The 13,694-nt window shown below is 43.1% G+C and overlaps 2 protein-coding genes across 3 annotated transcripts; both read left to right on the top strand.

Annotated features, from left to right (window-relative positions):
• The first annotated feature begins 352 nt into the window (after positions 1-352).
• Positions 353-7,064, top strand: LOC110838182 (SET domain-containing protein SmydA-8). 2 transcript variants are annotated; one of them, XM_087346974.1, is made up of 6 exons: positions 353-2,324; positions 3,342-3,731; positions 3,813-3,963; positions 5,841-5,936; positions 6,085-6,167; positions 6,835-7,064. In XM_087346974.1, the coding sequence occupies exons 1-6, from the start codon at positions 1,845-1,847 to the stop codon at positions 6,958-6,960; spliced, it is 1,326 nt and encodes a 441-aa protein (XP_087203100.1). In that variant the 5' UTR covers positions 353-1,844; the 3' UTR covers positions 6,961-7,064. The 2 variants fall into 2 exon arrangements, with proteins under 2 accessions (XP_087203100.1, XP_087203099.1); XM_087346973.1 differs by having other exon boundaries at positions 356-2,324; positions 3,813-4,131.
• A 1,322-nt stretch (positions 7,065-8,386) lies between these two features.
• On the top strand, positions 8,387-13,286 carry LOC110838183 (visual pigment-like receptor peropsin). The gene is made up of 9 exons (XM_022081141.2): positions 8,387-8,448; positions 8,736-8,846; positions 9,146-9,311; positions 9,763-9,884; positions 10,282-10,378; positions 10,689-10,811; positions 11,165-11,264; positions 12,135-12,260; positions 12,892-13,286. The coding sequence occupies exons 2-9, from the start codon at positions 8,753-8,755 to the stop codon at positions 13,024-13,026; spliced, it is 963 nt and encodes a 320-aa protein (XP_021936833.1). The 5' UTR covers positions 8,387-8,448; positions 8,736-8,752; the 3' UTR covers positions 13,027-13,286.
• The last annotated feature ends 408 nt before the right edge of the window (positions 13,287-13,694 follow it).

Consider the following 13,694-nt stretch of genomic DNA (forward strand, 5'->3'; position numbering starts at 1 on the left):
TACTTTGTTCTTCTCAAAAATGCGTTTAAAAGGTTACATGAACTTATCTTTTTGGCTTACATGAGTTGAAAAATAAGTTACATAAGTGTATTTTAGTTTTCACTGATTAAGGTTCACTGCGGTATTAATTAATCAAAATCAATCTCTATCAAAGATGACGCCATACGTAATTCATGTCACTTTTCATCCTCCATTTGGTGACACCTTACTTTCACCCATCGTAGGCGGTAAATACAAATTACAGATATGGCACGCATACTGTGCTGCCATCTGTCCAATAATATTTACAATGAAGGTGAATTGGATAAAAAATGTGCAAGGATGTGGAAAGAAGCAGTCGTTTAAGGTACTATCCGAGGGTGAAACTCGGGAGCGGAGGAACTGCCATTTCTAGGATTGGGTAAACATTTACGACGTGTATTTATTATTGCGCCATATAAATAAACAGACATATATAGTGTAGGTGATAGCTATATACAACCAATCCCCCTTCTCAGCTGTCCCAAGGCATCAGAGTCAACAATCTGGAAACATGCCAAAGGGAAAGGATGCATCTCATAAAACAAATCTCACGTAAATGTTAATATTTGTTACTGGTAATTATAACGCGTTAATTGTATGCTGTTTCTCCATCGTAACACAAAATACTTATGTGCCATTCGTAGACACGCGAAATAACAGTTTCGTCTAGCACACAAGAAAACTGCTGTTGCTACAAACTTTCGTCATGGTTCTGCCCCGAATAATTTGATACCACGAAAGTTGATATTTCGTTTGTCTACTAAACTACAATGCACAATGTAACAATAAACGGCTTACGAGTTGCTTCCAGCTGTAAACCTAACCTAAAATAAAACAAATTTCACTGTACTTTGTCCAGAAAGCAACAATGCAAAACAGAAAACATTTATAGGCAACGGACGCATTCGAAAGGATTTAAAACTAAACCGACATAAAAACTTCTTCACTCACAACAATTTTAAATTACGAATACGATAAACTTTTTTTTCTCCTTGTGATAAACAAACATTAAAATCACAGCTAACAACTATTCACTGTTACTCAGACCGGCGAGAAGTTGAAATTTCGCTGTGAAATGTTTAACATGTTTCAAAGTCGTAACATAATAGAACAATTTTTCTTTTGCTGTTGTCATCTGCAATTGAAACTAGATTACACGAAGAACATCTCACGTTGTTACGAAAAGTCGTTAAAACTGGGCGACGCCGAATTCAAATTTAAACGGCCAACAATCGTTCGTAAAATTCTCCAACATCAAAATCGGTTTACACGTACAATACGAGTAAGTACGGACTGCAGTTTTCTCAAGGCATTCCATAAATTGTGTGCGGTGGCAAAACTTTGGAAAAGAGCACTCGCACAGAGAACGTTCGTGGTTGTTCTCAGACCCTCCAGAAAATACCTCCTCCCACGTCTACCCTTCGCTAAACGGTTAAAGCCTGTGAACAGATTAAGATAACGAAGCAAGAATATGGAATGTGGTATTCCAGGTTGTGACGCCATAAAGTCTTGTGGTGGTTAATAAAGTTACAAAGGAACGTACCGCCTCCATATTAAAGAGACTACAGGTCGTCATAACCCAGAAATGTAAATTAATTGAAAATTTAACCAGATAGAGGAAAACCCTGATCTCGTGGGGCTTCCCCCCCTCCCCACTACTTATGTGGCCTGGATCCAGGACTCTTCGAAGTCCCTCCCAGCAGAGGTGGGGAGTGTCGTCTCGTGAGGCCGGGAATGCCCAACCACCAGGGCGTCGCTGTCTGCGTCCATTTTAGCTGCAGTTATACTAGGACCAGTTGTCGCTACGTGGACCGCACACAATCATGGCAGGCGCGTTGCAAGAGACTTCGAGGCTGCTGAAGGAGCACCTCCGTCTGGCCGGTCTGCCCGACGACGGTCAGCTGTGGGCCGTGGCACAGTCGCCTCTCGGGGGCCGCGGACTTGTCGCCTCTCGAGACATCGCCCCGGGCGAGCTGGTGTTCTACGACGTCCCGCTGGTGCTGGGGCCTCGTGCAGGCGCCCATTGCCCGCCGGTGTGTGCGGGCTGCCTTCAGGGTTTCGAGGCGCTGCTGCCCTGCTCCAGAGGCTGCGGGTTGCCCGTGTGTTCCAGCCAGTGTGAGAGCGTCCCTCTTCACCGCTTCGAGTGTCAGAAGCTGAGCAGCTGGGGGGTGCGAACGAATGGCTCGTGGTCCCGGGAACTCCTGAGAGCTTCAACTCCGGTGCGGTGCCTCGCGCTCAGCCCCACGAAGAGGCAGGTGCTCCAGTGTCTCCAGCGCCACGGCGGCTCGCAGCATGCGTTTGAGGTATCACTCTGCGTGACGTAGAGAGAGAGAGAGAGAGAGAGAGAGAGAGAGAGAGAGAGAGGTATTATTATTAGGCTTTGGCACCCTGAAATTTCAGTTCTCTGTTTTCTGTGACGTATTCAATACAAAACCCCGTTGTTTGTCGTAGATTCAAATAATATTCAAAAGTGTTTAATCATTGTAATAAAACTGAACACCCCATCACCGCTGCCTCCCGTCCCTTGAGCGCCTTCTAGGTTCCCGCTGGCGCAGCTGAGCCGTCCATCTGTTGCCCAGGTGAGGGCGCATTCCGCCGCGTTCTCGCTGACCGACCAGCAACCGGGATCCAACTACGTGCTTCAACGATGTAACAGCAAAAGGCAATCTCGTTCGTTTCACGCGCTGTTACGTCGTCTTTCTTTTTTTAAACAAAGGCTGGCCCAGAGGGACGTAAAACAACACACAAAATGAACGCCAAGTTCGACATTTTTTAAACAGACTCAAAACTGCCAAGAGCCAGATAAGTGCACGTGGCCCCACACAGTTCATCGTATTAATAACAAAAGTTATTTCATGATGTCACGTGACGCGGCCTGGGCCTAGCTGTGCTTGCACCACGAAATGAATTTTGAAAATATCTGACCCTTTCAAAATTCAATTACTTATCAATTGTTGAATCTGAGAAAGACATTTCCTCCTACGACGACTCGTATCGCTGAATCTCATGAAAAACACGTGACATACAATACGAGATGCATAACGGAAAGAAACCAGAAGGCAACCATCAGCGCCCCAAGTATTTAAGGACTCTTACGAATATCGACCAAATTAACTCCTATCCAGTCCACACCAAATGCCTTCAACATCCACGTTAATAATGTATTCCCATTCGCGTCTGGGACTCCAAGTGATACCATCCACCCTTCAGGTATCCCTACTAAATTCTGTACGCATTTCTCACCTACACCACGCGTGCTGCATGTTCCGCCGACTCATTTGTCACGCGTCCACAAACGGCGCCTCGTTCCGTGGTTACAGGTAGACATTCTGAAGCAGAAAACCGAGAAGGGGCCGAGCACCGAGGAAGAGGCCTTCATGCGCCTCGCATGCTGTGTCATGGACGCGAATGCCTTTGAAACGGCACAGATTCCTCTGGTAAAGGCCGTCCGGACGGAGGAGGGCACAACGCCCAGCCTGCGAGGGCTGTATCCCCTAGCCTCGATGATGAACCACGCGTGCACGCCGAACACGCGACACGGTTACGACGAGCGACAGCGAATGGCGGTCCGGGCCGCCATGCACATACCAGCTGGCACCGAGATCACCAACTCTTACACGTCGCTGTTATGGGGCACCACGGCCCGGAGGTATCAACTCGCGGTCACCAAGCACTTCCTGTGCGCCTGTTCGCGATGCAGCGACCCGCAGGTAAGGGCACTGAGTGAGCTGTCGCCTACGCGTACGTCCTGACGGTGCTTATATTTCAGGATACTTTGTTCCTGCGGACAGGAGGGTGGTTCACGCCTGGCCGCCCTCAGATGTCTGACGCCGTCGTGCCAAGGCTCGATGTTCCCGACAGAACCTCTGGACGACGAGTCAATGTGGGAATGCGAGCTGTGTGGATGCCAGGCGACAGGGCGCAAGGCAGCCATCACTCAAGGTACTTTAGGGCGTCTTCTGTGTATCGTCGACAGCAAAAATATCGCTCAAATGGAACGCTTCCTCTGCGAGCACCACCACGTCATGCCATCAACCAATCAGATTGTGGTAGAGGTCAAGTGTAACCTCATCCGAAGCTACGGGCACGCCACGGGATACTCATGGACAGGTCAGTCATCATCAGGTCTGAGGCGAGCTGGTCCCAACTCGTTCCGGAAGCATGCCTTTGAATCAGGACCAGGGAACAGCATCACTGACCTCGGCCTTTTGTGGTTTTCCCCAGTCCCTCCCAATTTACCGTTCATCAGCCTACGCTGTTTTAGCCTCGGGCACTGTAAGTGAATTCCTCCAGCAGACGGAATGAATCACGCGTGCTCTTTCCCGGGCGTCTGTGCGTCGAACAACAAAAATACTTCGGCATTCCATTGAAATGGCGATCTCAATTTGTTCCGGCACGAATAGTCGACATGTGTGTGTAGCGCACAGCGCACACCAGAATGACCCACCGCCTGTCTTCAGTTTGGTCGGGCTTTAAAAAGAATCTCGTTAAAAATAAACATCAGACGTTTCATTACGATGTCCAAGGCGCCAAACAGGTGACACATTGTAAGCCCACTTGCATTGGCCTGATTAAAAAATTGTCTGAGAGAGGAAGAACCCCCCCCCCCCCTGCCATCTTGTACTAACAGTTGTAAAAACATCTTTGCCAGCCACAAACAAACGCGCGTCCTTTCTGGAACTTCTTCGCGAAACGCAAAGTTCATCCTACGTCATCGCGTCCTCTTCATGGAAGAGGCTACGGAACAAACCACAGACGAGGTTCGGGCTCAGGAAACCAAGTGCAGGCAGAAACAAACAGCAGTAACACAGATCACGCCACAAAACAGCAAACTAAATCGAGGGGGGCCCTTCTTAATCAAAACAGGACGACGAGAAACGAAAGACTCCATCGCCAGCAAATTTTATTAGAAATGTTCTAATAATTGACCTGTTTACGTGTCAACTCAAGGTCACATTTACTTCGATAAAAGTGCGCGCTATTTTTAGGTCTTCGGCAAACCCTGTGCACGACCAACGTCAGAACTGCGCAAGGTGATTAATTAGTCCCTTGTCCGAATTATGGTGCGGCGAGGGGTACGAGGGGAATTTCCTTGAAATCCTTAAATAACACATCAATTCACTTCACATCCGTTTTAAAATTATCTTTCCATCGCCTTCCGGGTCTACCAAGCAGTCACCTCCAAGAACTTGCGACACTAAATTCTGTACCACATTTTGTTCACGGTGCACAAATTTCATGTCCAACCGATCGCAACCTCTTAAAATATATCAGAACGTACAAGTAGAATTAACGAGAGACCGATCAAGCCAAACCATTAGATCCTCGATGCAAGTCGGTACAACCCACATCAGAAATATTACTAATCAACTATGCTTTATAATTTTGTCGTGTATGAACATAACTTCGTGATATCGCGACAGAAAATCTTTTTCTTAAAAGTTTTTGAACGATAATTTTGAAAGTAAATAATTCGACAACCTTTGCAATTGCAATTGGTGCTACAGACATTTTGCAAAATTTCCTGTCATGTGTAAACAGCATTATAAAATGTTTACAAAGATTTCAAAATCAATTCTGTAATATGCAAAGACTGAAAACTTGACGTGCAATTGTGAGTTTTTTACGGAACAAGCAAGACGTGGTTTTGTCTTAAAACAGAGCGCTTGATGTTGAAATGTGAAAATACAGAAGTAGCACAGTCAAAAGAATTACAGGGGCCGACTCTCACGGAGCCTTGAGCAGAGTGGGCAACGGAGGAGTGGCTGTATCCGGAGATTCTGCAACTGTACTACGGACTTTTCGTTCCTTGCCTGCAGATGTCACGACGCAAAAGCTGGAGCTGAAGGAGCGCCTGTGCCGAGAGGTGTTGCAGTTGCTGGAGACGCTCAGGGCAGGGCAGTGTCGGTTGAGGGGTACGTTTCTGTCCGAGGAAGCTCTTAATGACTACTCCACGTCGTAATAAGAGGCTTAGACATGCACGTATGGAGTTACCACATACAATTTCTGGTTTCTAAGATTTGACATTCTAATGGACTGACATGCGTGTTGTTCTGTTGGCAGGCCTGCTACTTTATGAACTTCACTGCGTGTTAATGGAGTTGAGAGCGAGGCGGGGCAGGGATTCGTCAGACGCCACTGTGCAGGTCGAGAAGGCTTTCAGATCACAGCTGCTATGTGCTGACCAAATTCTTCATAAAATATGTACCAATACAATATAACAAAATTAAATTTATGAATTTCAATGTCTGGTCTCAGTCCCGTGTGATATAAGATGGAATATTAATTAAAAAGAACAATGAATACTGTTCAGACTTACTATTACTATAGCTCGTATATCTGATGCGAGATCGAATGGCACTTCAGACAACTAATCCATTCACCAAATATTTTCTCACAAACAAACCACCAGATAAACCTAAGAGTAATCACTTTTCATTGCGACACCAACCAAAATCCACAACAGTCCCAAGAAACCATGCATGGCCAAGCGGTACTCGGTTCAACATCGCTTTATAGTAATACCGAACACGAGTTTTCATTTTTAGACTCATTATTCGTAACTGTAAATTTAACATTAACCAAACCTCAAATTCTATAAGTTAGGGAATCAGACCTGTAACTGACAAAAGGATTTAACAATAACAATTGCGTAATAATGACCACCTGTCACGCAGGCCGCCTACCTCCTAGAAAAACCGCGAATCCATGGGCCCACAAGGTGGTCCTCGCTTACTCCAGAGCATGAGAAATGTCTGCAACCTCAGAGTCCAAATAGTACAACCATGAGAACGTTGCTGCTAATTTTTTCAGGACCTTGGCAGGGAGGCGTTGGCCTGTGTGCAGGAAGCTGCTGAAATCCTGGCAGGAGACATCACAGCTCCCGTGGACATCGAACTTCGCCTGAGCACTTGCAGACGAGATGTGACAACCGCATAGTGGGGCTGGCCGACAGCTCTGGAGTGAAATTAGTTTTGTATTTAACTAGATGGCGAGAGCGCTCCCCATAGAGTTCTCTTAAAAATAAAATTGACTCAAATAAAGTAACTGCTTATTTATTACGACAATTTCACGATTTCTATTCCTTCAGCGTACCACAAGGACAGCTGAGATTCTCACGACTCTGAAGACGCAGATGTTGGAAGCTGAACGTACATCGGACACAACCTACTCGCTTTTTGTTGCTGTTAAATTATTCCGTCAGGATAAACACTGCCAATTTAATTACTCAAATACAAATGATTATATTATTATATTAATAAATCATTCTACAATTTATTTTAATTTGCAAAGGGGCGTGATTGTTATCACAGCTTTGGGTCTTGCGAGGTCTACCGTTTATCTCATCCTAGTGACAGGGTCAATTTTCTTCTTCCAAGTTTAATTCCATGTGGACTTGAAGGTAGATAATAACGTTTCGGAGCAAGACAGTGTTTCCATCTTCAGGGCTGAACCACAACATCGACATCTTCATGTTGCAGTAACACAGGTTTCGGTAAAGTGACTGCTGCTTTGACTTGTTATGGCGTAACTAATCATGAGACACCTGAATTACTGGACTACGAAAGAGTCCGGTAAAGTCTACATAGCAACTGTGAGCGTACTACACCATGACAATGATCGACTGATTGAGATCGTCACGTTTGATGGACAAACTTAAATGCCTTATGGGTTACATGGGGAATGTAAACACGGAGCAGTTTCTCAGTCGGGGGTCAGTGGACCGCTGCACGACTGCACGTGGTGCATAAGCAATCAGCGACTTGAGTAGCTCTTACAATTTTATTCTCTGATGCTGTAAATTTTAAGCATACACATGATGAAATAAGTAAATATTTCAGGCAGTCCAATTTAATCCAAATGTAACAAATAATTTTGGGGACAGGGTCCACAGTACCAGAGAGAAATAAAGAAACGATACGAAGGTCTCAAACTTAGCTCAGGGTAGGGACCAGTAGGAGGCTGTTGTGAACATGGTAATGAACCACAAACTTCTAGACGAGCTGACTGACTACAAGCTTCTCAAGCAAGACTGCTCCATACAGTTACATACATAATTAGATTATATGAGAATAAAAAATACGAACATTGAAGATTTCAGCAATGGTGGAAAATTTCAAGTTGAACCCTGACCTAAAGGAAGCAGAAATATACAACTTTCGTTGACTGCAGTGAGTAATTACTTTGGTTCTAAGACTAAATTATCTCAACCGTGAACAAAACAAAACAATTAGAATAAAGCTGCTTCAGACAACTGATGGTGTCGTGTTCCAGTGAATGAGTCAGTCCGAGTCTTCAAGCAAAGTGTCTGCTGGCTTTGCATAAAATAAAAATAAAAACCTGCCAAACATGTAAGCACGAACCACAACATTGTTCTTTCTTCCTACCATTTTCCTGTCCGCACCTCCACATAAAACACCAAAGCAGGTAAGGCATCATATTAGCAAAATAAATCTGCCAACGTCACAAAATGTCACTGACTGGACGTAATATTACTGAAAACACAGGAATGAAGCAAGAAATCGACTTTAAAATTTCATAGAAGGAAAGCAGTTGGAAAATCTAGAAACAGATGGAAGCAGGTATTGCCTGGTTAGAAAACATCGATGCATCTCTGCTCCATGGAGACAGATACAATTATGTGCAGCAAGGATTGTGACGATGGATCATTATTCTGTGATAAAGTATTTTTCTTCTGATTAATTCAACCACAGACTCAGCTCAAAGCATCATGGTGGAGCTGCCACTGCACGAGAGCCAGTGCACAGGGGCGCCCCTTGACTCTGCTCATCGAATTTACTTGGGTGTGTCCCTGATAGTTCTGGGTAAGTGATTTCAGAGTTTGTTCACTCAAACACTTTTTGGCCAAAATACCGTCAAATTCACAAAGCACACTCTCCTTATCAGCCCAAGTAGTTGAGTCAACTACGCGCTGGATGACCACAGTTCGATTCCCTCACTAGTTCTGGCACTCGCCCAGTTTTATTCTTGGGGGGGTAAGTGGCTGGACCATGAAGCTGAATATTCACAAGATTAAGAATGCATGGAGCTTTACCTCCATTGTGTCACACATTTTCATACTTTCAAAAAGAACACTTGAAGACAGAACCTGCTTTTATTACAGGGACTGTTGGCGTTGCTGCCAATGGTTGGCTGGTGAGAGGGTCCCTCACCAGTCCACTGCTAACCATGAAGACACACCTACTGATGCTGAATCTAGCGATCACTTGCTTGGGTCGTGGGCTCCTGGCAGGGTTTCCCTTTGCCGGCTCCTCGACGCTAGCCGGCAGGTTCGTGGCGGGATGTAGTGGTATACATGTCGGTGCCACGATTGCAACAAGCTGCTGGTTCTCGTGTTTGAGACCTTGTGCCATATATCCGTGAAAATGACGTGGCACAGAATTAAAGTTGGCCATTTATGCAGAACCGCCTCCCAAACTATTTTCCCTTGCCAGAAAATTTCTGCCTGTCGTTCACATCAAACTGATGCGTGTCATCATCTTCAAAGAATGTCTTTGTTTCATGGGTGACTCTTTGCACCTTCATTTAGAGTTTTGCAAATGTTTTCTGTGGTAAAGAGCAGAAAACATAGTTTGTAGAACTGTTTCTGTCAATCCTTCGAAGCTTGCAGAAATAAACACCTTTTAAAAATTCAATGAAAGTTCTGGACACAAAAAAACTGTAGCAGATCAAAGTTTGGTTCTCCTCAGCCACTCTGCTGTATATTCTTTTGTTTTGTAGGTGGCTGTTTGGTAAAGAATGCTGCCAGTTCTTTGCATTCCTCCTTCAATTCTTCGGTATGTCTCAGGTTGCTGCGATCACAATATTGGCAGTTGAGCGTGCAGTGGTGGCGCGTCACTCTGGTGAGTACCGAAGCCTGTACGCGGTTACCAAAAATACTGTCTCCATCTTCAGAAAAAGCTTCATAATGCTTGATTTATGCCAATCATCACAACCATTACATTAATAAAATTGAGGAGGATAAGATTTGTGACACAGAGGACTACGGCGTGAATAAACAGATTACATTTTTTTTACACAATTTTATAAAAAATGAAACCGAAGAAAAGAGACCATTTGGAAATGAGGACAGTATTTGGATGAATGTTAAGAAATGTGGTCTAAAGATGTAAACGGGATGGGTGTGGCTCAGGATAAGGACTGATGATTGGTTCTTGTATACAAAGTACTAAACCTTCAATTTGTTGCTCTTGGTTTTGTTGTTGTTGTCACTTATTATTATTGTTGTTGTTATTGCAGAAACCTTCTTATCCATGCAGCAGTATGTGACGGGAATACTGTTATGCTGGATTTCTGCTGCAGTATGGGCGACACCACCACTTCTAGGCTGGGGAAGGTCTCTCTCTGTTCTGAATCAGTTCACTACCTTAATAGTTCTGCTGAGGGTATTACTCCTCCATTGGCACCAAAACAACCACATTTACAAAACTCAAAATTGTTTCATAAAACTATTTTCACTATGTTTCTGTTTTGATAGTTTCAAGAGGATGATTTCAATGATAAACAACCATATTGTCATTTTGGCAGTATACAGTACAGAAATTGATATTTTCACTAGCATTATGACTTTTGTAATGGCAATGATCATTATTATTACTGTTATTTACGAACCATCTTCGCCGTGTTTCATGTGTCCCTGGAAGCAGATACGGCTGTGACCCAACCGCGATGTCTTGCAGTCTGGAGTGGAGTCCGAACACAGACTTCTCTAGCTCTGTTTACAACATCTGTCTGCTTACTCTTGGAGGGGCTCTCTCTGCAACAATTATGTAAGTGCAGTTACGAAACAATGCCTTAATAGTCCAAATAATTATTCAACGACAAACTGGCAGTCAACCCAGCTCTCCACTTTCAAGCTACTGAATGATCTTCACAGCCATTTGTATTACTACGACACTCAAAACGCTGAAATTTCATACAGGAAATATCACCATACGATTCACACGAATAAAAAACTGTGGACCATAGAGACATTCTACTCCAAGCAGTTAATTAGTTCTATTAAAATTCTGTCAGCTTACTGAACCTGGTGAAAGTTTGCTGGGCCCTCAGTTCATGTGAATGTTGCCAATTTTCCTAGAGTATATACCACGAATACAGGAATGGATATTTTGATGTTCAGGTGTGTATCTGTGTGGTGCGCTGTAAGCTCTGAGGGGAAAAGATCCTTGCAGAGTGCCGGTACGGACATTGACTGCCCAAGTCAGCGTGTTCTTACAAAGGTCAGTATGGAATCAGTGTAAATATTTGCTGGAGAAACATCTGATAAAAATTATGATTTACATAGGATTGCCAAATTAATCTGGAGCAGGTATCAGCACTTTCAGAAACATCTTTCAATTCCGATAAAAATTCCATGACAGACAGCCGAACGCGTGTGAATACGAAGTGTTCCTTCCATTTGTAAAATAAAATATATCTCAAGATACACATAGAATATCAAAATGTGGTTATCAGTAAAATATTCAGCAGTGAATACAATTTTCTCATGTTATAAATTAGAATCAGGCAAAAGCATAATGCAGAATACAAAGTAAGTGAGTTCTCCTTGATGATTACAGTCATTAATCACTCTTGCACTGTAGGTTGGAAATAATGCATTAACATTTATAAATTTCACTTCAAATATTTTTCAGTTCTTGTATAACATAAAATGACAAATATTCCTAAGCATCGTGATATGAACGTATACAGAGTAGTGGAGGTGAAGCTCCAAGCAAAGAAAACCTGGCATCCATTGGACAGGCCATGTCCCAATAAGGAATTGAACCCAGGAGTCCAGCAATCATGGCTCACCTGTCTTTTGTCTACGTAACGAAGCCCATATATGAAAACTGAACCAAAATCATAATTGCCCTTACATACCCTTTCATACAAATACATTCAGCTGTTTTGAGTGGGAATACGCAGGACAATGAGAAGGTACCTACAAATTCTGTGCAGGGCACAGGCTCAAAAATTATTTTTCACTGTATTTTGATAAATAATCAAACTTTTCTACAGCTTGAAAGTGTCATATTTTATGTCATGTACCAGCAGACAGTAAACTTGCTCTAATATTTTGGAGACATTAATTTTCCACTGCCACTTAGACGGTGGGGGTGCTCGTACCAGGACTGTGTCTGATGTGGCTCCCACAGACTCTGCTGATTTTCTGGGTTGTGACAGGAACCCCACTGCCCACTGCGCTGGCCATCATAGCTGCAGTGAGTTCGGAGGTACGTACGAAAACCCTAAGACTACATTTCCTTCCAGAAAGAAGGCAATGAACAGATTCATATGACTACATACATGCAGCACGAAACGCAACTAACAAAGCACATCGTTTGCTCTTTATGATCTATGCACCATACTGTATCACAATAAGACTTGAGGTTCTTATGGTGGTGAAGATGTCCACAGCGTTCTTCTGGGTTTCCATATTTTAGACTTATACGTGGATATCTTCAGCCCTGAAGATGGAGGCAATGTTTTCCTCCACAACTCTGGTGCCACTTGCAAGTTCACATGTCATCACAAGCCAAGAAAATCACCAGAGACAATACAGCCTTGTATTTATTTCTATTACATGCTTCTAATGCTAATATCTACCACACGAGATCGTTAAGGCATAAAATACAAAATAAATAAAGACACAAATTTGTGTTTACAATACACGGTCATGAAATTTATATAAATTTGAGAACAACGTACTTAGACAACATGTGTACTCTTTGATACACACCTTTCTACAACTATCAGCATATATAAATCTTGCGACTATGATCTGAACCTCGGAGAGCAAGTCATTACACTTTCCAAATGTGATTCCTCATTCCTTCTACTTGTGTTCTTTGCTTTTCCTTTCAGGCATCTGCAGTTGTTCCCATATTGGCCTGCTTGGCATGTGATAAAAACATGCGCAAGGCTCTTTTTGGCATTCTTGGAACATCCACATCTTCAACTGGGAAGCAGGACAACTTTTTAGGAGACGATGCAATATAATGGACAACAAACAAGAATATATGAAGCCCCTACTGCACACATCAGAATTAGACTGATGACCACACAAAAAGCCTTTTATATAATTAATCAATAATTTTCTTTTGCCTTCAGCAGTATATTCTGCCAAAATATGTAAATATTTAAACTGTTGTTGTACCGAGTATTTCGCATAATGTGTGTCTTACAAACAAAATTCACTCTTGTTTGTAACATGTTAAATAAACTTCACAGGCAATTTTAAACTGTAATAGCAATGCCAAGATGATGTGATTGGTTGCTCATTGATACTGAATTCAAATGGACTACCCACTTAAACTGTGTGCATTGTTAGTTCAACAAAATGTCCAGAGTCATTCACGCTTGCTTCAGAACATTGGAAAATTAGTTGCCTTCTCAGCAGTTGTCTTGCTGCACAAGGGGGAAAATCAGAAAGTAAATTTACAACAGGAAAAAACCCATACGTGCTCGACGATGTTTTAACTGTTTGTAAGTCCGGAAGAAATAAAGTGTTACAAATTATATAAACACAAACAAATTTTTCAATGTTTGAAAAATTATAGGGGGTGCTGCAGCTCTTATGGACGGGCTACCACTGTTTCTCACGTCTTATAAATTATCAACCTTCACTCATCGATATTGCAGGGCTGTGCACCCTCTTCAAATTAACT

This window comes from Zootermopsis nevadensis, unplaced genomic scaffold (assembly GCF_977971745.1).
Source record: "Zootermopsis nevadensis isolate Lab colony 2312 unplaced genomic scaffold, Znev_1.0 Znev_ptg000011l, whole genome shotgun sequence".
Lineage (NCBI taxonomy): Eukaryota > Metazoa > Arthropoda > Insecta > Blattodea > Termopsidae > Zootermopsis > Zootermopsis nevadensis.